Raw genomic sequence first — 24,471 nt, 5'->3', positions numbered from 1 at the left:
TTTTGTTCATCTTGACACAAGCCTTATGTAGAAACAGTATGACCTTTAGAACACAAGTAACTGTTACTAATATATCCTCCCAAAAAAAGTAAAAAAAAGTATTAAATCTAAAATGTCACACATATTTGTTTTGTTGCACTTGTTAAGGTGGGAGAGGTACATCTTTATCATTCCTATAAATAGTATTTCTAGTAATTAGTAGTAATGATACTAATTTAGTAATATAGTAATTCTTGCTGAGTTCCATCCAACTTTAAACTGAACAGGTGTATAATAAGCCAGAATAAGTGAAAACACCTGAGTGTGCAGGGTCTTTAATACTCTTTTGTGAAGGAAAATAAAAGGAACAAACATGTTTCACATTACTACATAAAAGTAATCAAACACACTAAAATTTGAGATGGCCAGTAGGGGTCAGTGCAGTTTTTCATGTAATATACTGGATGCTCTTGCTCCCCTTGATCCATATCGATGTCCTTGATTTGACTTATAATGAGAAAATTATTGAACTTTTTTCAGCTGTAGATCACACATACGATCATTATTCCTCAAAGGTACACACATTTGGTAAACACTAACTCATAAAACCACACAGGGTTAAGCTACTTACCAGGTTTGCAAGATGCAGATGGCATAGTTGGGTTGCCCCTACCATAGCTGTCTGGGTTGCTGTCTCCCCAGCCCCCACAGCTCCCAGTAGGTTTTCCCCAGGCAGACGTACCATTGTCCACGCTGACTGACACAGCTGAAGGTGCGGACTCCCCCCATGTGCTCTCTGATTTTGTGTGGGAGCTGGGTGGCTCTCCCCAACCTGGAGGACATGCAAGGACGACAGCCTGTCAATAAAAATACTTTTTGCATGTGTATCAATTAAAAATAAATAAATAAATAAACAAATGACAACATTGCTTTTCAAATATAAGTCATATAGTCAAGTTGTTTCCATGTTTAAAAATTAAAATGTTTATTTTTACTACTGCATGGTGTAAAATACCATGCATATGAATGTTATCAACAAAAACATACCAGTTTATGTTTTATGTATTAGTTTTTTTGCCTATTTGTTGATATCAACAGACTAACATTTAACCCAGACTCTGGTAAACACCATTACCCCATTTATTCCCATTCATGCAGGGAGGCAGAAACCTGGGCTTTGCTTAGCAGGATGGTTGACAGAGGGAGAGGATGCCCATTTAAGATTTGGCACAGTCCTGTTGTTCTTGGCATCAAAGATGCAGTGTTGTCTCTGGGCCTGTGGCAGTGCCAGGCTCAGCTTAGCTCTCTCCAGGGAGAGATCAACTCCTAAAGGCTGCTCCAAAATTATAGTTAACATTCAACCTTCTTGCTTGACTGGCTGAAGCACCACATTGATCTGAACATGACATACCAAGACAATCAAGCTATCAATTTTCTCTCAACTTTCTGCCGTTAGTGATGAATAGTATTAGAGGAGTCATATCTCTTGGTCATTAAACCACTAAAGTTCAACAGCCAGGACAAAGTACTACAATCAGGTTTTACTGAGACGCAAATGAATGCAATGTGGATTCAGCATGCAGGGTCAAGTACGGGACAGCAGGGGGCAGCTGCCCCAACTCAGTTCCTCTCAGTACCTCCTCCCTTCAACTACTGACAGATGGTGGCTCCCATATAATCACACACTTCCAATCAGTCTCAAACTGTTTGTGGTGAATTGCTATTTTCACGAGACACTTTGTAAACAGAATTCTTGTGCTTCCTAGGTGCTAACCATGTGAGGTTGCTAGGGTTACACACACAGACATGCCTGGTGTTGTGAAATGCGAGGAACCTTACGGAGACATAGGGCTGGCACTGCTTAACTCCTTTGGATAGTCGATTAGATGTAAATCCAAAGAGGGCAAACTAGGTCAAGATTTTACTTTTAAGTGGATCAACAGCTTGGAGATTAACAGTGCACTGTGCTAACTACCTAACCAGCTTTCATGTTTGACACCTTTACTTTAAACGGTGAAATATAAAAAGAGAAACAGGGAGAAATAGGCAATTAGTATAATTTACCTTGAATTACATCACCTTTAAAATCTAAATGTTGACAGTGTAATTTGCCTGAATCCTATAAGCAAATACATTTGACTAACTTGGCTACACAGGACAGGTGTGGGATAACTGGAACTATACATTGTGATATCAAAGCATTATGTTGTCTTACCTTGAGTTATAAGGGGAACTCTGTTGTGGGGTGGCCCAGACTGGTGTTGCACAACAGGTTCCATAGGCCCACTGGTAGGGCCTTGGTTTGGGGTATTTTGGGTGTGATTTTGTGAAGGTGCAGGTGGCCCATGATAGGGGTGATTGTGAGAGTGGGGATGGTTGTTGCTGGGGCCTGGGGGGTTATTGCCTCCAGTGGTAGCTTTAGCCTGGGACATTCCTGGATTGTTCCTGTCCCACAGGTTGACTGCCTTGCTGTAGGTACCAGGGTCGCCCCAAGCTGAGGTCCCATCATCTATCTCCATTTTACGTCGGATTGAAGTTGGGGAGGGCTCTTCCCAGCCTGTAGGATCAGCTAAGGTCTCCTGCTTACTGCCACTCCAGCCTCCACTCTGCTTGACTGGGCCTGAGCCACTCCAAGAGCCTATACCTCCACTGCTACCACTGGGTCCATCCTGAGGCTTGCCCCCCCAACCTTGGGAAGGGCCACTGGGATGCTGGCAAACTGGCTCTCCCCAGGCCCCATTTCCTCCAGCTCCAGATATTCCAGGTCCTGCAGCAGGTATTCCCCAGCTTCGTTGGTTTTCCTTCCAGCCTCCCGATTCTCCCTCCCAGCCAGGGTTGGTGGGACTCTTTTTGTTCTCTTCTGGTTCTCTCCAGTCCCCTGCATTATTGCTCCCTCCACTATTGCCCCAACTGTGGGATGCTTTGGGTTGCTCTCCCCAGCCCTGGGATGTGGCCTTGATGTGAGAATCATCCCACCCTTTCGACTTCTCCTCTCCCCATGACTGACCACTATTCTTGGCTATACTGGTGGTAGGGACTCCTTTTGGTGGATTTCCCCAGCCACCAGGGCCACCTGGGGGCTTAATGTTGTTGGGTGGCTCTCCCCAACCAGAGCTGGTCTGGTTGGTAGCAGCTATGTTTCCTCCCCAACGTGAAGCTCCCTGAGAAGCAGGGACATCATTTTTGCTTCCAGAATCAGTCCTCTGAGAGGGGCCCATGTTAGTGTTGGTGGGCCCCTGGGCATCGCTTGAACTGGTTGGGCCAGAGCCCCATGATTCAGTGCCTGGATCATTCTTGCGTTTAGTATCGTCCATGTCCCAGGAGGTGTGCTGGCGAACAGGGGTCTGTCCCCAGCCAGTGTTACACAGCACCCTGGGGTCCAGATCTTGGGCAGGCAGAGGAGGAGCTGGATTATCTCTGGATGAGCGGTCTCTGCACTGGGGGTTTCCTTCCATGCTATCACTGCTCCCCTCACTGGCACCAGTTGTGCTCACAGCTCTGCTCCAAGGACTAGCCTGTGAATCCGGTGGAGGAGAGGTGGGGCCATCCCAGCCTCCCTGGGCCTCTTCAGTGTGCTGCTTTCCCCAGCCTCCAGAGTTTCCTGATCCACCTCCACCATGGCCCCAGCCAGAGTCCCAGCCAGATGCATCCTTAGATGAAGGTGCCTTTGATTCACCACTATTACCCCATACTGAGCTACCATCTTCTCCATTGACTTGTGGGGCCCCTGGTGGGTGCTGGCCCATGGAACCCAAGCCTACAGGTGCACCACCCCAGCCAGGCAAGTTGTGGATGGGGCTGGGGGGTTCCTGCTTATTAGTGTGATTTGGTCCATCAGTTTTAAGGTTCTGAGGTTCTGAACTGAAAGACACATTCGTGGACGGGGAGGGGTGTGGCTCTGATGTATCAGATGCCATTATGCTACCCCAGGCGCTGCCAATCCCCGAGGAGTTGCTGTTAGTGTTGGCTCCGGTACAGGTGCTGGTCTGGGCTGGTGGGGGGCCAGAGGGGTTACAGAGGTTGGGTGTAGGTTGAGGAGGTGAAATGGTGTTGGCTCCACCTGAGCTGCCTCCCCCTGTGCCACCATCATGCCCCAACATGGGCCAGGCAGATGGGTTGGCGTTAGGGTTCAAGTTCAAGTTAAAGTTGGTGGTGGAGGATGATGAAGAACAGCCCCACCCTCTGCTGCCTCCTCCCACCGGGCTGTCACTCTTCCCTTCACTCCCCACTGAGGACTGAGGGGGGCAGTGGGAGGGCCCAGGCCCAGAGCCCCAGCTGCGATTGGCTGCAACCTGGCTAGAGTGCATACTGGTTCCAGTATGATTGGCAGGGCTGGGCCCACTGTTGACCTTGCTGCCCAAATGGTTGGCAGGAAAGTGGCCTGACTGGCTATTGGCCCCTGTGGCCATACTTGCTGTACTACAACTACTACTACTAGTACTGCTGCTGCTGCTGGTCAAATGACCTGGGTCAGTGTCCAAAGGGCATCCTCCTGGAAGGGCCTGGCTCTGGCTAAGAGTATTAGAAGGCCAAGCCTCTGTGTTCTTCTTGTCAATTATCAGTTGATCCCAGACACTGATATTGGTGGAAGTTGCAGCACTTGTGGCACTCCTGTTGGCTGGCAGGTGTCCCCAAAGGGGATTATCATACTGGGCTCCCTGGCCACTCTGTGGGGGCAGTTCTGTATGGGAGGAAAGAAAAAGAGCATGAGCAAGAAGAAGACAGAAGATGGGTATAAGTTATGTACGTCATCACACCCACATATGATTAGTGAAGGTGAAATACCATGGCAACATGTGAGATGTCTACTTATACGTAAATTGACTTCACAAGATGCTTTATAAATAAAAATAAATACCACCCACACTGAAAATGCAAACACAGAGGAGAATGACTAGTCTGATAGCAAAGGGAGCTTTAATTATAAGACAAATACAACATTTATGCCTCTATTCAAATACTACATTCTTTATACATTTGAATCAAGACCAATGCTCTCAGTGATTTAACTGAGATTCTCAATATTACAAAATTATGATGCAGTGCCGTTTAAGCATTTGCATAGCGAAAAAACATATTTTTGTCAGATAAGACTGTCGTAGAGTCATCTACAAAAAAATAGTCCCACCTGCTTGATTTTTAAAATCTGACAGGCTTCAAATGTTTATCTGTATCTGAAACCAATTACTGCTAAACCTGAAAATAAATGTCTGTTTTAAATGTTGTTCTTTAATAGGGGTGGGGGAAATTTCCGATTCTTAGATGCATCGCGATTCGAACGTGGACAAATATGAATCGATTCACACATGTCCAAATTTCGATTATTTAAATATGTTAAATAAAGTAATACAGACGGTTCTAAAATGCGGAACATCTCTGGGACACTATGGAGAGCGCACCAGGAGCGGACACACTGCACAGAGAAAATAAACAAGGCTGACCGCAGCTACCCACCCCACCGTGAGATCCGACCAGCTCCTTCTAATTTAAAAGCAGACGTGAGGAAACACTTCGGCTTCTAAAACGTTGACGGCGGAAGCGAACTGGACAAGAGCCACGTTATATGTAAGCTGTGTCGCACTAAAATAAAATACTGTAGGTTTTGTTGGTTGTTTTGGTGTGGTTACGGCCAACAGTAACCTGTACTGTTCAGTAATAAACAGTGGTTTGCCTAATAACTGCGTTGTCCTTTCCACACGTCCTGGCTGGCGGACGCTACAATACTTTGGCAACACAACAAACATGAGAATACCTGTTACCTTTGGTTCTGTACAACAAAGTTGTAACTTTCCAGATGGCATGCATTTCCATTAGTTTAATAAAATATAATGGAAATTAACTCTTTTTTTCTTATTACAAATGCACTGTTTTTAAAAATTGCAAGTGATGAATGCTTATTCAGTGAGACAAGAAGAAATGTGAAAAAGTGCATCAATATACATAAATTAAAGATGCATCAATAATTATTTTATAATCAAATCATAGCCCCTGAATCGTAATCGTAAGGTGCCCAAAGATTCCCACCCCTATTTTTTAATTTATCAGTGAATTGGCAAGTCAGACATCCGTGGCAGCTCTGTATAGTTATCATTGAAGATATTCAAAGCATGTATTCGCTTGTTGTCAAACTACTTGTGCTGTTTAGGTTTTTTAAAATACTATAACAGCATCATATTTTACTACCAAAACTGAAAATAGAATCATTAGATTTCACTGTGGTTGCATGAAACACCAGTGATAATAACACAACTTATTTATCAAAGTGGGCTAAAATTAACCAAATGAAAGACCCCAAGCAAAATCTTATTGTTATAATCATAAAAATGTCAAATATGAAAAGAGAAGCCCTAATTGCTGGGTAGCACACGTTCCTACCATGTCATCCCTAAAAAGACCTCTCATATTTGCGAATGTGGAGGACGTGATTAATGACAGGGGCCATGCAGTTGTGTCATATCTCTAACTTTTGACCTCCTAACCAATGCAGTTATGTCCTTACTTGACATTAAGCATGGCATGAATACTCTGCACTAGCCCTTGGCAGTCTGTCTCCTCACCAGCACATCAGCTTCCATCTGCCTGCAACTGCGCTGACATCTCAAAATAATGCTTGTGCTTTTTTGTCTTAGAGCCCCATGGAGTAAGTCGAGCGAGCTCCATGGAGTCAGTGTGCATATGGATTGTTTTGGTATAAAATAACAATTGCAAATCATGGCTGCTGAGCTGATCAACCTGGCACCACTTCATCGCCCCCTTTTTGCAGCCACTGTTGTTTACATGTGACTCTACATGCATGCTCAGTTTGTATGCAAAGACTGACTCTCACAGCTACATCGTGAAACGGATAGCATCCACTGTTTTCAAGCTTACTTTAATGCTTGCAACTAATGGAGAGAGATAGAGCAGGCAGTGAGAGAGCAGGGGGGAAAAAGAGGGCACTGTGTTTCTGACACACATAGCTCTGTCGTTCTGTGGCGTCCCTCTACTGAGAAGTGCAGGACCGCCATTTTCTCAGTCCTGAACTAGAGCCAAAAAGCCTCCGAGCTACCGTCTGTATCTCCTCTATAGCTGCGTAATTGCATGCATGTCTCACTCACTACAATAAACACAAAGCATAAGAACTCAACACTGCATGCCCGCAATGCACTGTCGCTGCAGCTTTAATGTTTTAAAGTGGTCATCCACACAGTGTAAATACAAGCCACCAAAACAATGCAAAAGAGGCAGAGAAGAGAAAGAAAACAGGGAGACAGAAAAGAAAAAGAAGGTATATGTGCAACACTGTAATGAAATACCTGTGGAGAGGTGCCTCCCAACCATCCTGCAAAGAGCTAGGTTTTGTGCGACACAGCGACCATCCTTGTCTCAATATGTCTGCTCAGCTCGCCAAGCTTCTGAGGCTCATATCTGAAATGCTGCCAAGAAGTTGCACAGCTCTTGCGCGGCATGAGACAACCCCCCCCCCCCCCCCCCCCCCCCCCCCCCCTTCCCTTCCTTCCTCACCCCTCATGCTCTGTCCCTCCCACCAACACTGCTTTGGCTGGGTCTCTCCTCTTCTATCTATTGCCTCCCTCTGGCTTTTCTTTATATCATGCTCTATTCCTATCCTGACGGAGGATATTCTCCCTCTCTGGAAAAGCATGCACTGAAAGAAGGCTGGCTGGCTGGGGGAGGGGATGGGAGCGTCAAAGAGGTGGGGAGCAGTATTGTTGGTGGGTGGGTGGCGGGCAGCTTGGTTAACAGCTCAACGAAAAAGCGTAGAGACTTCACTTATGCACTCACAAGGCACGAGGTAAAACAAAAAAAAAAGAGGGACTCTTCCGACCCTCCCTGACACCCCTCCACTCTCACATCTTTCAACCTTTCAAAACCGTCACTAAATATTTAGCCAAGACCACTCCATCTGCAATTAGCACTGCTTTCCACAATGGGAACCCTCTTGAATAGTAGTGCCCCCCCCCCCCCCCCCCCCCCCCCCCCCCCCCCCCCCCCCCCCCCCCAGTGCTGGAATGGCAATTTTCTTACACATGCATGTGTTTATGTATGAACAGGCATATCATGAGGACACACAATGACAAATATCTGTTTTTGTCTAACTTTATGACTACCAATCAGGTATGCAGCAATTATAAGCAGAAGAGGGAAGCTTTGGACAGAAAACAGCCACTTCATGGGGGTGCTTTCTTGGCACAGGGTAAGACATGAAATGCTCATATGGATCAGGTCACAGTACTGTATTAGGGATCGTGATCTGGACCCAAAAAAGGTGCTGGGGCTACAAGGGTGCAAGAGGTTGCATAGAGACAAGCTGAGAAGATGAACAACAGAGGATGACATGCATGAGACTTAACAGAGGGCATTGAAGGAGGAGGATATCAGGAGCTGGGAGCTCAGCAAAAGAAAAAAAACAGGCAGTAGTTCCCTGGATCAAGGCTGGTATTGTTTACAAATGATCCCAGCGCCCACGCAACAACACAATAAGTCAATGTTTTGTAGAGAACAGAGTCCTTTTATGACATAGGTTCAGCCCCCTATGCCTCTCCACTGTGAGGTCCTAACACGCGGTGAGGTTATCCCGTGCTACTGCATGGCCACTCGTTCCTTTGTGTGTTAACATACACACTGGAGACACAGCACCTACTGTGTGGATGCATACACACAGAAAAACACACACTCCCTTCTGAAAGCACAGATTTTTTTGTTTTTAATTTTCACAAAACAAGTGGACATGTGGGGTGGAAACAAGGGTCAGGTAAAGAGGGATCAATAGGAATGAAAATACAAAGACAAAGATGACAGATTATGAAGGACGGAGATAGATGTTGAGAGATGGAAGGAGGAAGTAATCTATAAGGGCTGTGTGGGCCTCAGCTGGGCTGATCCTTGCTTAATGAAGTCCCTCAGGGGCAGAGAGACTGGATGGTACAGAGCTGACAATGCATGCTGCCAGCCAGATGAACGAGCTCTCTGACACACACCCACCCCGTAGTTGTTTCAAATTTGATGCATTGCAAACAGCGCACAACTGTATGGAAGAATCAAGCGACTGATTAGTGTGTTCCGCCATTTAGCGCCGCCACCATTACTGCGGTGGCAGGTTGTAGTGACTTTGTGGCTGCTTCTGGCTGCTGATTTTACTACTGTCATTTGTAGTTGAAATTTTACGTAACTGTTCTAACGGGGTGGCATGATCAATCCAGAGTTGCATTTAATCATTACATACCAATTACATATGTAAAAATACATGCTGTTTAATAGGTATTCAAGATTATTTCATTAATCACCTGGCATGTGATGAGCAACAAAATGGAAACTACAAGTCAATCATAGAGGGTCAAAATTACCCAAGTTCTGGATGGACACCAAATGATGAACACGTCGCTCTAAAAAGAAGCTGTCTGATACTCACAGTCCATTAACAACTATCACAATGTTGAATTAAGTCTGCAGAGGAAGGATGGCAAAGTTGTAGGTGTGAACTGTGGCTGTATGGCCAACAGAGGGAAGTGCTGCAGTCACACAGCAGGACTGCTTTACTAGGTGAAAGATGCTGTGACCCAAGACTTCTCAGGCACTGACACAGTGTGTGCCTGGAACCAATCCACCTGGAAAAATGTGGTGCCAGGCAATTACAGAACATTTAACAACAAGGGCCAGACCGAGGACATAGGAAAAGTATGAAAGTTACAGCTAAAGCATTTGAGACAGATGCAGATGTGATTAAACACTTTTCGTCCCTGACTTGCTCAGCCATACCAGGAACTATCTTACATTATGTAAAAACTGCACAGCCACACAAGAATGCGAATGTTATTGAACTATCCAAAGATCATGCACAATGTGCTGCACACAAACATAAACTTTGCGGATAGTATATAGATAATACAAGGAGAGAGTGAGGAAGGATCAGGGTGGCATTGCAACAGCCAGTGTTCCCTGTGTTTAGGCCCAGCGCACATAACAGCAGCTTTTTGTTACTGCAATGTTAGGAATATGCTGAAGTGGCAGTTTGTTGGCTGAATTGTAATCAACCACAAAGAAAGAAAAAAAAACAGCGTAATGACAGGGAATGAAAAATTCTGTTCCTTGTCAGTGATTTCTTTGCAGCTGCTTTGCAGATAATGCAATATTATCATCTCAACAGTAACTCAAGAGGAGAAGGCTAACAGAGGGACAAAACATGCCTTTTAGAAAGTACACATCTAAGACATCTGGTCATCATGTTTGCCTGTGAATATCCTCTTTCTGCACCCCCTCTGAAAGGATAAACCAGGTCAAGGGCTTTCTCCAGCATGCCAGTCCTAAAATAGCTTGCTCTCTCACGCCTCCTCTACATGAAAGGGCCTTGGGATATGGATTGTTAGCCAAGCAAAAGGCAACACTGGGAGAAGGTTATAATAATGGGAAGACTGACACACATACATATAGTATGTGCTAATCCTGGTTGCCGAGGGGCCAGTGAGGGTACATGTGAGCCGTGGTATTGGTATAGCAGAGGTGGAGGTGGTGAATGTATGTGCATGAGGGTACAACGAGCGTGGTAGAGAGAGCGAGAGGAACAGGGACACAGAGCTAACGAGACGAGATATAGAGAGAAAGAAAAAAAGAAAAAAAAGAAAGCTCAAGCACTGAACATTTGTGGTTAACAGAGAGCTGATGTTTAATCACATCACAAGACGTCCAAGTCCTCTTTGAGGGGATTCCCAAGGCTCTTTTACAGCATCATCAGCAGACTTAAAGAGCACAGCAAGTCTAGCCTGCATATACTTTCTCTTCTTCACCAGACAAGCTATTAGCACATTAGCTGCACTATTCTTTGGCTAGACGAGGCCTATTTACATTATGCTGTTTTTTGTGCTTAGCAAATACAATCCTACTGGCACCTAAAACCTTGATAATTAGTTTATGGGCTTCAACTAAAGAGGTGTCAGACAGACGCAAAAGGAAGTGGCCATTAATCTTGAGCACTATCACATTATGATTAGTCAAACTCAAATCAGAGAAGGCAGAGGTGAAACTAGTAAACTAGTAAATGCAATTGATTTGAGAAAATGCCAATTTCAATTCATGACATACACTAAATAATACAAATTTACAATGCACTTTTATGAATTTGACAATTAAAACACAGCAAAAGAATACTGTTTGTATCCAGCTGTGCAGGAGCACATACAGCTATAAGCTTGCAGAAGAGGAGAATGTTTGTGTTTACATACATGCAAATGGTAACACGTGGACGCACAGGCCAAGTTTATCAGCTCTACTTTTAAAAAGAGCCAACATGTGACCGGGTGATGAAAGATGGGGTGAGGGCGAGGTGGAGTCAGCGGATGAAGAAGGAGGGAAAGGGGGGGGGCATGAATGCAACTAGTGTGTTTCTACTGTTAGCTATCGTTGAGAAATGAAAGCAGGGAGGGGGGACAATCGTTGTATCAGCAGACCAGGCTGATGCTGCTGGGGAGGGCAGTGTTGTGAGGACAGAGTGAGGGGTGGGGGGGGGGTTACCTTTGACCTGTATTAAATAACTGCGATATTTTCTGGGGCTTTTGAACAGAAACTTATTTTGGAAACTGTAGTTTGTGATGCTGTTGAATTGGGTTTGGTTTTACACACACACACACACACACACAGGTGTCAAAATTGAACTTTTGGAATACAATTAAACAAAAGTGGCACATTATATCTTCCATAACGGTGTGATATTACTGCAGGGGTGCTGTATTACACTGCATTGGTTTTAGCTTGCAACTGAATGTGGAGTGAATGTTCATGCTCGTGCACAACTTACATTCAACTTGCCTTGACTGTTAAGAGTAAAGCATGTCACATCTGTGTGAATAAATACAAAAACATCCCAGGCTCCACAGGACCCCTATCTGTCCTTAAGTCTGGAGGGTCCTCCTGTCTGTCTGTCCTAATGCAATCAGTCATTTCAATGACACACAGGGAGCAAAAGCAGAGCAGTGCAGGCCTGCCAGAGAGGGGAGGAGAGAAGCAGCAGCTTTTACCGTAAGCCATGAGTCACTTCAGCCCACAGTACTGGACCTCTGCCATGCTCACTCTCTCCTTTCTTTCTTTTCTTTCTTCCTTTCTTTCCTTCTCACTCAGTCTTTCTATCTATGCCAGGTCAGGCCCACTGAGGTGCGCAGCCAATTAGAAAGCTCCATGTTGCTCCTCCTCCAAAAACAGGAAATAGGGCCGATCAGCAAAGCTCAACGAAGAGTAGGAGGATGAAGATGATGAGAGGGAGGAGGAGCAGAAAGAGACGAGGATGGTATAAACATCTCATTGCCATGGAGATAGAACTGCATTCAAACAGCCTCGGAGGAGTTGGACGACGCTCAGACACACACTTAATGTAAAATTTATTTTCCTTCCCAGACAATGGAAAGTGCCAAGTGCCCTAAAAAGAATTTTCAAAATCATCATCTACAAAGAGCAGATGATTAGAATGAATGAAGAACTGACCTTAAACACTTGGAAATATATGAAAACCTGGTTTATTGTGACACGCAGAGCCTCAGGAAGGAAAACACACAGACACACACTGTGATAGCCAGCTGTGTTTACTTTCCATCCTCTACCTCTGTATTCCTCCAGCCCCATTTCTAATTCCCAGCCAGGCAGAGGCAGAGAGAAAATAAACAACAGTCAGCGGCACCTGTGATGCCTCCGCGCTGCTCTACAGGTACAACACACTATTATAATCACAGTGCCACACAAAAACAAGAGATGCATCCACTGGCTTTCAAGAATACCAATGTTAGCCATATACCCACACCAGTGTATTTGCAAATAGTGTAATAACATTTTCCTACTGGAGTTGTCTGAAACTACTAATGCTCCTGAATTCCACTCAACCAATGACAGACCACAGATACACAACTTTCTACTCTCCTACAGCAGCTTCTGTTGTTGCATGTAAAAGAAAAAAGAAAGAAGCACATTGCAAAAAGTCTTTGCAGTATACATCAGTGGCGTTCTGCTTTAATACCATCTGAATGTCTTGGCTGACCTGTAGGCAGGCTCGCTGTGGAGGAAGAGGAGCAGGAGGGAGAGGAGTGTATGGCTACTGCTGCTGCAGGCTCAGTAGTGGCAGGACGTCCCGTGGTGATGAGGGGCAGGGTCCCAGAGGGCAGAGGCTGGCCCCGCTTCAACAGCTGCTTGTGTTCCTGCTGGCGGAAGCGTGGGGGAACCTCTCTGGGTGGGTAGCGCTGTTGAAGCAGAGTCTGGGGCTGCTGTGCTGTCTGCGGCTGGCCTCCGCAGGGGGCGCGCTTGCCATTGCCACTGTTTTGGGGTACAGACAGGACGACACTGGGGTTGATGGGGGGATGAGGAGGGGCGGGGTCGAGTTTGGCAGAGTCTGGCACTGTGGAGGTGGGAGGGCGGTGAGGGGAGGGGGGGGCAGGTAACAAAAGAAGCAGAGATTCAGGGATGAGGGGATTGCAGGAGCATTATGCAAAAGCAGAATTGTTGTGTGAACACTAGTGCCAAAACAATTATTGACTAATTAGGTGTTAATTAAAAAATCAATCAGTGGCACTTTTGATGTTTGTTTAATTGCCTTTGTCACCATGCGGACATTGAAAAGTAAAAATACTATCCAATAGATATGCTGATAAAAATAACTGTCATTTGGACTACACAAAAAATAACCACCAGTACAGCTTTCTTTTTTGGAGCTGCTGTGGCTGAGCATTTCCTCCACCGTTTCTTTTCAAAGCCATGGTCACTTTTGGATCAGAACAACAATGTTAAATTCAGAAAGGCAAATGAGGAGATGACTATAAATGCACAACATTCAAAGTCACTCCTGGATGCCTCAAGCTTGATTTTAGGCAGTGGTCAGTCTAAACACATGGCTGCTCTTTGGAGAACCAGAGGACTGTAATAATCTCAGGGTGGTACTGTAATAAACCCTCAGGCTTTAAGGATCGCCAAGATCCACAACTCTCACAGTCTGAGAACCGCCATGCTGCCTAGTCACAGATAGGAATTGATGAGGAGGTCGAGTACCAGATAATGGACTTAAACCTGCCTGCTATTGTGGGCTTCTGTCTTCATGAGGACAGTACAGTAAAGAGTGCTCAGTTCCATCAACATAAGCTATTCATTGACTGTGGCAGGTTATGACCCCTGAAATGATCACCTCTCAGTGCTCTACCGAAGCTGTTAGTATTAACTGCTTGTGACTGTTGCAGAAGTGCTCATGTCCCCCTAGTTTTAGTTACCCTTAGCAACAGAGGGTGATCCCTCTCTATCTCTCTCACACACACACTTTCTCTCTTGCTATTTATATACTTACTGGCAACACACACGCACGCACGCACGCACACCTTTGCTATGACCGGCCACTTCTCATTGTCAGTGCAGGGCTTCAGATCTGGGTGAGATCAACATGAAACGTCACTTAATTTCCTTTGTAAACAAAGCCAAAGAGAAGAGGAAGAAGAAAAGGCTGTGAAGTGTAAAGCCCTCTGTGGGCTAATATAGTGTAGCTGAATGTGGAAGTGCAAGGTTAGAGGTCAACACTAAGTCAAACAGGATAATCAGCTCAGGGTCACAGAGCTGCTGCTGCTGGGTGCGATGCATGATGGGATACAAAGCACACTGAATAGTCGCCTCAGTGCATTTCATTACATAATAGAATAAGCTGGTAAACTAGAATGTAAACAGGATGCCAAAAAAAAGCGTACACATATTTTACAAGAACATGAAAAAACCCTAACATCAGCTGATCGAACATAATGTGCACCGAGCCAAAATGGTATTTTATTTCTCGGCTAGTAATTAAATACACAACAGGGGATGAAGAAGAAGAAAAAAACACTAAATCCAGCAACCAAAGGAAAAAGGAAAATCTTTGTGTGGCCTAAATGAGTTATAAAGAGCAGTGCTTCGCCATTGGCTATCATCCCAAGTGTGTGCAGTGAAGCAATGAATAACTCGCACACATGCGGCCAGCCCAACACACACAAAAACAAAGAGTTATGTAATGCTGAGGCCCACACTGAGGGGAGACGACAGGATGGTGTTGTGGAACATACATTCACACAGCCTTGTAAATGCAGACAGACACACTAACAGATTCTTTTCCTAATTTTTCTGTGTCGTGTGTGTATGTGTGTGGATGGACCGCGGGGGGGTCCTATGTAATTTGTGTCCCCGGTACTGCAGCCCCTCTGTATGTTGCTGTGTGGCCTGATCCAGTTTCACCCGTATCTGTCTGCGTGTCTCCCTCTCCCTGCAGCTCACGAATCAGTGAGGGGAAGCTCTGGAGCTAGAGCTCGCCTCTCATCAGATTTCTCTACATCTGCTCCATTTCCTCTCTGTTCTTGTGCTTCATCCCTCCCCACCTTCCTGTGCTCCCCTCTTCCTTTCTCCTTTATTCACTGTGATCTACTATAATCCCCTTGTCATTACTACTGTATTAGGGGCAGCAGATGGACACAATAATTCCAGACCAATTTTCTCCACCTATTTTAGGAAGTGATTTCCTCTTAAAACAGAGGACTTTACAGTTGTGCCACAATGTATAATAATAGTTATGGAGGCGATCGTTATACAGTTGGGACTCTCTGATGTGTGACGTAGATTCTTCTGGAAGCTTGGGGGAAGGGGAAAGCTGGCTGGCTGCTCTGTCAGCCAATCAGGGGGAAGAGACAAGAAGGGAGAGGGAGGGAGAGGGTTAGAGAGAGAGAAAGGGAGAGAAAGGGAGAGCAGACGTACAGGAGGAAAGGAAGGAGGTAGAGCAGGGAGGGTAAGTGATGAAGAGAATGGTGTGTGTGTGTGTGTGTGTGTGTGTGTGTGTGTGTGTGTGTGTGTGTGTGTGTGTGTGTGTGTGTGTGTGTGTGTGTGTGTGTGTGTGTGTGTGTGTGTGTGTGTGTGTGTAAGAGTCTGTCTCACCCCCCTTGAGCTCGAGTCTCACTGCCGGAAACCAGCTTGGGTCTAAATCCGCTTACAATTAGAACACTATTTGCCTACAGAGTGCCACGCTGCTTCGTATTCTTCTTTTCAAAAGCATGACACCAGTCCTGCACGTTCAGTAATATCAATAGCATCAAACTGACTGAGGCATTACAGTGAAATATTCCCATGCATGCAAATATGTTGATAATTTGTAAAACAAACAAACAAAAGCCTTCTGCAAGATGTGACTTATTATGCACACATCTCACAAGGCAGTCATTTTGCAGGAAAAAGTGAAATGGAATGAAAGAAGATCACAGTCCCTCTCTCTAACAGCCTATTTGCAAAAACACAGTCCTCAGCTGTGTGGGTGCACAGGAGAATTCCCACTTCATCAAAGATGCACATCAAACCGTGGCCTTGGGGCTGTGTGTGCTTCACGCAGAGGAAGACATCCCATTTTCCACTTAAAAAGAGGTTCTAATTTTCTGAGAGAAAAGATGATTGCATGCTTGCCTGGCTGTTTAAGACCTAGATGTTGGGGGTAGGTAGGTTGTCTGGGGGAGATATCAGAGAGGTAGGTGGAAGAGAAGGAGAGGGTGGAGAGCACTGACTGCTCTCCCTCTCAGTCTCCCTGTCTCCCAGTGAAAGCACAAAAACAGGCCACATGACCTTGAGGATAAAGGATCCTTCTGTGTGAGCCATACGAGTGGAGGTGCACAGATAGCAAACTACTCCTGACCCACAGCAGAACTTTATACTTTCATAAGAAACCTGGGCCATGTGAGTACCTGTGATACAATTATAAATACATCTAACTACACACACCTCATTGCACATATAAGCAGTGGTGACCGATATACTAAATCAATTATGGCTTAGTGAGTGATTTTTCTAAACATATGACGTTCGTAAAACCTCTCAACATTTTCAAGACGTTTCATCTCTCGCTGGAAAAGTTTAATATTGTGCAAAACAGCATATTATTTAAGTGTTGATTATGGCACAGCTTCAAATGTGGACCTAAATAAAAGAGCCTGGGAGATGGATCACAAGTTTAATAATAGCACCATGCTGACTCTGCTTTCCATTCATCAAGTGGGTCGCCTTGCTCTTAGAGTGTGCACAGATATGCATACAAAAGTTCAGTTTGTGAATGATTATAAGCTTTCCATAGCTAAGCCTTTAATCGGCCAAGTTATGGCCTGAATGAAGCTTTTACAAACTACCTAAAGAACATCTTGCTGTTCTAATTAGGGCTGCACTTGCTCAATATTAGCAGGAAGCATAGCGCTACTTTAACAGGTATGTTTGCTGGCCTTGTCGAACAACAGATATGGTGTTTTGTTCAATTAAGGCCTCCATAAACAAAACAAACAGTACAGTCACAAATCCTGTAAAAACCCTGCAACAGAAAATTCAATATAAAAATGAAATCTTGAGGAACCTGGATTTAGTTAACCATAAACCAACACAGGTCTTCTTCATATATCCACCTCTTAAGATCACTGTGTTTCAAATGCATCACATAGCTGGCGTTGCTGTCATAATGTCATAGCACACCGCTCTAACAGAAGTTAAAAGGGAAACATGAAAATTACGAGATCCTTATCAGATGTCTATTAAAGAAGAAGCGGCAGAACGAGTCTCAACGAGTCATGAGCGAGCAAGGGAGGTATGTCTTAAGGGTTCCCCATCTCTTTCCTCCTGTGGGCTTTAAAATGTGAGCAGCGGGCCTCACCAGAGAGAAGATTAAAGGGCTTAATTAGAAGTGAATAAATATGACACAGTAGTTAAGAGGGAAAACCCTCCCCTGCTGCATCACATTCAACACAGACAAAAAATGCTATTTAAAAAGCACTTGTCTGACAGCACAGTGTGAAAAACACAAGGCTATATAGGTCAGAGCATTTATCAAATGGCAACTAGAGCTCTGAATGGTGCCACATAATCACACACCTGAGTGGTATAATATACTGCAAGTCAACACCAGTTAGTCTCAACTTCTACTATCACTCTTGTGTTTTATTAATTGTTTCTGGTCACAAGTATTCTCCACCTGCAGCAGCGTCAGCATCAAAGCCAGCGGACAGAGTAGAGAACGGTTGCTGCACACAGACAGACAGGTGGAGGACAGAGACAGACAGATTCCCTGGACTCACCACTCCCTTGTCCCCGGCCTTTTGTGCCAACAGCTGCAGGCAGGCCAGATTCCACAGTCTGTTATGATTTAGAGGAAGTGATGTGTGAAAGAGAGTGGAACGTCCTGTCCTCCTGACCTGCTGGGCCAACACAATTCAATGAAAAATGACTGAGATAACTTTACCCTATATTAACTTTATAAAGAAACTGCAAAAGGCAATTTTAGAGGAGGAAGAAATGTCCAACACACCTATTGCACAAGATATCATGGTGGATTAAGATATAATCTCATTCAAATTTAGTAAATTCTTTGTCTGAATATCTCTTTGACCTTCTTCAACATTAAAGAGCTAAAATCTGGCCATAAATACATTTTTAGACATCTTTAATATACGCACAGATTTGCCCTGTCACCCTTTAATTCACAACGTTTTAAATTAACACCACCGCTGCATCCATTAAAACCATGCTCCTTGGAATAAGACGGAAGTGGAAGAGGCGGTGATGATGACAAGAGGCACACTGGTATAAATTCCCCCTGATCACACTGCAATTTATGACTCTCCAACACAAAGCACTGGGTGTAATTAAGTGAATGTGGAAAGGCAAATTAATCTGTTATGAAATTACAGCCGCGACACAACTTTATAATAATGTTATCTTTTATTGTGCTATTTAAACGTGCGCCCCGACGTGCATGTATGTCGTGCACCATCTTTGATGGGATAAAAATGCACTGCATGAACAGAGACACAATAACTCATTAACCCTCAGACATTAACCCTTGCACAGCGTGTTGATGGCAGACGGCCTCTGCTGTGCTACACAGTATCTGTGATGGGGCTGACACTTGTTACACTCATCTCTCTGGCACTTTCTTCACATCCTGCCTCAAGGCACTGGTCCTTTAAGACTTGATGAGGGCTAGTCAGGAGCACAACACAGGAACTGACAGCTCAAGGATGTTAGAACTTGCCTTGCACACTTCGTCAAAGCATAAATCTACTGTGACGTTGACGTATTCTGTGACACAGTGGTGACACACAGTACGGTATCTCCTCTGGATGTACTGAACTGAGCATTACAATAGTTAAGGGTCAAAAGATATTCAACTGATGGCTCTGCAAGTATGTTAAAAGGCCTTCCGTTGAAGCAGTGAGGTGAATGTGCTACATTTGAAATTTAGAACACTCTCAATCTGGGCTAGTGAGGCAGACGGGTCAACATCAATAAAACTATGTGTGTGTGTGTGTTTTTGAACAGGCACACAACGTACATTTGGTGTTTGTCTGTCATTAGGGCAGAGGCAGAGGGAGTGTGTGTGTCACAGAAGTGGGCCAGTAGAAATATCCTACAAAGGGGCCCCCTCAGCTGTGCCGGCAAACAGGAAACTGGAGTGCATTCTCACAGTTTCACATTCGGTCTGTTTCTTTTGCTCTCACATGCATTTTTCTAACTCCTTCAAAATCAACCTGAGGCACCACATTTTAGAAGTCTGTGTTGTGAAAACACAGTTTTCACAAATGTAACCTCAACAATTAATTCTATCCTTTTCTTTCCTTACAGCCTACCTTCTTCTTCTGCTCCCTCCTGCTCTTTTCTCTTGTTGGTCCCAGGGTGGGATTTTCTGCCTAAACCAGACAGGAGTTGGTGTAGTGTTACTATGGTGTTCAGGGTCTTCCTTGAGATCTCCTGTGTATGGATGCCTATTTATTCAGCCTCTACACTAGCCTTGTTTTCCTAATTAGCTCCCTGTATACCCTGCATTAATATCACGGACAATCTGCCTCTCTCAGTTGATTAGTCAATTAATCACTCATTGGATCAATCTCAATTGGTCTATTTGGTTTTTTATGATCTTTTTAAATGGTGAATGAGCCATTTGTATTCATTACTATAAAATAACAAATTTCTGGCATAACAATAACATTTAGAACTATGCTTTGATTTGAAATAAGCTCAGGATTTAAAGAAATTTCTCTGCATATCTGACCGAACTTATCTGTGGTAACAATAATAGTGAGAAACCCTTGTTCAAACACATTTATTAATCGATTATTTGATGAAATGCGATGATTACCAAATTAAAAATTTCTTTAGTCGAGAACAGTCCTACAAACAACTACTGACTACGGCATCACTTGGCTGAAGATGATGGATATGAGCACAGTGGAGAGTACAATGTGCAGAAAAGTAAAATGTGACATGTAAGAGGGTGAAGATCACAGTAAAACGAGGCCATGGCACATTACTCTTATGAGCAGCAGCCAAGAAAATAATTGTGCATATCACAGCCTAGTTTGATGATGGGGAGAAAAGCATAGTTATATAGGTCAATTTGCGGATGCAGTGAAACAAAGCAAAGTAGATAAGAGACAAAGAGAATACTAACAAAGCTATCCCAGATCACATTCATTAGTGCAGCAAACTGTGAGGGGCTGATGGTGACTCAGACAACAGGAATAAGAGGTAGGAGGGGGCACCTCTGTGACATTACAGTCTCATTAATTCATCCTTAAGGGAGAGAGTGGGAGGTCATGCTGCTGTTGACCCTTGACAACAGAGCCTTCACAGTTGCATGCACCCACAAGATGAGAACACAAGTCAACGTACTCATTTTTACTGATCTAAATGGAATAAGCCAACCCTCTGATACACACATTTGTCTGAACAGAGCTTTGGACACAAAGACACTCACTGTAATTAGCGTCCATTCTCTCGCTGCCATTAAACTGCAGTAAGGACACGCTGCCAACGCCTACCAGAATTTCTAATCAGATTTCGCCATGCCTATCCCTTGCGAGACATTAAGTCCCTCTCCCATCTGCCTGCTCATCTTGACAAGGAGATCTGCTCCTGGGGTAACAGACTGTCCATCACTCACTACCTGCCTCTTTCTCTTCGTTAAGAGCGTTGGCTTTGGGAGACAAAGTGAAGAGTGGGTTTCTGCAGCTGCCACAGAGCATGAGGTCAAAACCTGCAAGCTAAAGACACTCTTTACTACAGAAGTCTACTGTATTCACCTGTCTTTTTCAAATTTGTTTTGTGGTTCTTTGGCTCACTTTTCTTCTCTTCTGAGATTCTTTCTCACCTCCACCCTCCTAGATATGCCTGAGGAATCTATTGGGAGGTCTGAGTAGCAGCTGCACCATCCCCATACTCCTTATTAGTGTTGTATGGGCACCTCCATTCTGGTTCAGGTACTTTGTGCCACCTGCCTGCTGCTAATGTTTTCAGTTAAAGATGTTTAATTACAATAAAAGCTAATGCTTTATATCCAAATTGTACAGCAGTGGGCAAACTGAGCCTCAGAGGCAAAAAAAGCAATTGTGCACAAGCTTAAGTTATCCATCTAATTAAGAGGATACACAATTCAGTCTCCCTACTGGTAAAAAATATCATACCACAAGTTTCAGAGCAGATAAACCTGGCAAAGTATAATATTGCCTGCACACAGAAACTCTTTGTTATTGCATGTGCAGCATACTCAATGAAGAAATTAACTCAGAGGTACTGTTTTATATGGATGGTATAAAATACACTGATTAAACAGGAAAAATAGCCACAACTCACCTTTGGTTATCTGTTCTGTGGCCTGAAAAAGAGGAAAATATATATTAAAAATATATATTAACAGTAGTACTTATAATGACGCAAATTACCATCTTTTCCAAGTACACATGAAAATTACGGACCTAAATGTTAATGCACTATCAATCCCAGAGTCACATAGGCTGGCTAGTCAGCTGCACGGCAGCACTGGAGCAACTAGCCAGGGCTATTGGAACAAAATGTTCAGGGGCTCGCTTTGCTCATCTATTGAAATGCTAAAAGGTTCATGTTCATTCTCACTGCTCAAGAGGGTGAAAGAGTTCATGGGGTTTGTAGCAGGAGAGGGGAAAAAAATCGAAAATACAAATGTTGCTCTCATACATTAAGAAACACACAGACACACACACACATACTTTCTCACCTACTGACAAGAAGGGTCAAGTATACATACTATTTAACACTGAGAACAGCTGCACTTGATTGTGTATCACTAACATATAAAAGTCCAACTAAAATCACATTGAGCGATTCCTTTTAGAAGTCAGAAAGATTGTCAATGATTTTAATATATTGTTAATTGTTTTTTAAAATTAAAAACAAAGAAAAAAGGTGCTTTTTGTTTCAGCTGCCTATAGGGATTGTCAGTGTCTCACTGCTTGATTGACAGCAGCTGACATCTGAGGTCTGGTGGCAACAGCAGGACTATAAAGACAAAGTAAACAAACTTGTGCTAAAGTCAAGGGAAGTGTTGAAGAGTAACGATCATACCAACATCTTCAAGATCAAGATTACTTCATCTGTCCCTGGGGAAATTTGTCTTGGCCATAAAGGCTGCCACATAAAAATACATAGAATTATGGTGCAGTAACAGACAAAATACATAAAGTGTATTAAAATATATGCTTCACATCCCCTCCTCATGTCCTGGGTTTAGGAGATTCACTGGTAGAGGGATGAACGAGTTTTTTAAAACCAATTCAGGCATCTTTCCCTGTATTTAATTGGAACCCTGTAGCGTCTACCTGGTGGGAGCGGTTTGTATTCTGAATAGAGGACATGGGAGGGGTCAGCGATAATATTCCTAGCCTGTTTAATGATAGTCTTCTCTAAGAGCATTTGGAGGCAGGGATGCCTATTTGTGATTGTAACTTAACTGATGTTAGTAAACCAAACACAGATTTCATAACGTTATATAATCTCTATCACAGCATGACAAAAAAAGCATCATTACCCTCTGTCCAACCCCAAACTACCTGAATATGCGCAAAAAGTACACACGCTGTTAGATCCTAGTGTGCACAGAATACACATGGACATTCCAAGTCAGATTAAGCCATTAAAATACTGACTGACTTGCCATTGGTACCTCCATGGTTTTTGCTAGTCCTTGAGCAGATCGGCAAGCCAAGTAGCTCATTAGCTATCTAGTCTGCATACTGATATTGGCGGTGCACTTTTACTCAGTGAATGTTTGTGTGATGGCTTGTTCAACAAGCTAAGGACAAGACGTTTCGTCTCATGTTTGTAACTTAGATGAGGAGAAGACTTTAGCAGGAAAGCTAATGTGGGCTGTTCTGAGTTGGAGGCTCTTGTGTTACATAGCTGGCTGCTTTCAGGCTCAGTGTGACCGTCTATTCTGCCTATGACCGAATGCTTACGTTACTGCTTCATGCAAGATTTGATTAGCTATATGGAAAAAAGTTCTCCATCTGTGTAGATGGAAAATTAACAGTATTCTTTAGGATTAATCCAAAACCAGTGGGCGTCCTTATTAAACCAAATAATACAAATAGAAATTTCTCCCTTTTGTTTTCTGATTTTCCTCAAAGGAGAACAGAGGACAAGTGATTTACAGTAAGGATGCTGTAAGTATCTAATTTTAGTCGAACAAGCACAGATGGCATTGCAATAGCCTCGTCTAAGATTGGCTGATAAAAAAAGGAAGTGAAAGTACTGATTGACTCGGGCGGCATTTCATTTCATTGCCAGGAGATGTTGACTATGTATGAACTAGCATTTAACTGGGGCTTATGGCATCTTACCTGTTTGATTGGGGTGAAACTATATGCAGAGGCAATTAAGGCTGAAAGAGGATTGTTTTTGTGTAAAAGAAGAGTGCCAAAGTTTACCTTTTTCTGAGCAGCTTCTTTCTTTTTCTTCTCGTCTTGCTTTTTCTTTTTCTTATCTTCCATCAAATGGTTCTCTTCTCGTATTTTTTGCTTCCTTTCACAGCTTGAATTAAAAAAAAGAGAGAGATAGAGAAATACATTGTTTTAATACCAAACACCAGCATAAGGGAACCACACCTGCAAAAGTGATTTCTTTAAATTTTTTCAGCTGCAGTTTTTAAATTCTTGCACCTTAAGGTGAAATCAATGTTGTCAATATCTGCTGTTCCAACACACAAAATCACATGTATAGTTTTAAACAACTACCAGGCAGAAGGATGTGGGTTAATTTTACTTTTTAAGCAGTGTATTTCTTGACAAGCTGTAATAATTTGAAATGTGCATATGTTTAATATGGTGTACTTTGGAGTTGGTTCTGGAAACCATTAGGGAAGCCTTGAATGTCTAGTATAGTGGGTGGGAGAGGCCCCCCATTCTTCAGTCTTTACACCCAGCCAGGGCAACACTTCCCAAAACAACTAATGTGTCTGCAGACCACAGAAAAACAATACATGCCACTGTTGTGGGTCAATGACGACTTTATGCACATCTTTGATCTGTTGACAAAGTCTCTAAACCTACATGGTTGTAGCCTTCAGTGCCCAGTCATTAGAGGGAAAGTATTCACAACAGACACATGCTCTGGCTGAAAACCACCCGACAATGCCCCATTGTTTCATAAGCAAGTGCATCCAGCTCAGAGCTAGTCCATATCTAACAT

General features: G+C 43.8%; 1 protein-coding gene across 2 annotated transcripts in view; it reads right to left on the bottom strand.

Moving 5' to 3' along the window:
* Positions 1 to 23,794, bottom strand: part of LOC133999124 (trinucleotide repeat-containing gene 6C protein-like) — a 38,633-nt gene extending 14,839 nt beyond the window's left edge. The window contains exons 1-5 of one of the 2 annotated variants that reach the window (XM_062438290.1): positions 23,712 to 23,794; positions 21,604 to 21,625; positions 12,995 to 13,348; positions 2,195 to 4,660; positions 611 to 811 (exon numbers count right to left, since the gene is read on the bottom strand). In XM_062438290.1, the coding sequence (XP_062294274.1) occupies positions 611 to 811; positions 2,195 to 4,660; positions 12,995 to 13,348; positions 21,604 to 21,625; positions 23,712 to 23,774 (3,106 nt within the window). In that variant the 5' untranslated portion in view covers positions 23,775 to 23,794. The remainder of the gene's footprint in view (positions 1 to 610; positions 812 to 2,194; positions 4,661 to 12,994; positions 13,349 to 21,603; positions 21,626 to 23,711) is intronic. The other variant, XM_062438291.1, reaches the window with a different exon arrangement.
* Between the last annotated feature and the right edge of the window lie 677 nt (positions 23,795 to 24,471).

The sequence above is a fragment of the Scomber scombrus genome, chromosome 18 (assembly GCF_963691925.1).
Source record: "Scomber scombrus chromosome 18, fScoSco1.1, whole genome shotgun sequence".
NCBI lineage: Eukaryota > Metazoa > Chordata > Actinopteri > Scombriformes > Scombridae > Scomber > Scomber scombrus.
Note: the sequence above shows the minus strand (reverse complement) of the source record. Positions and strands in the feature narration are given on the sequence as shown.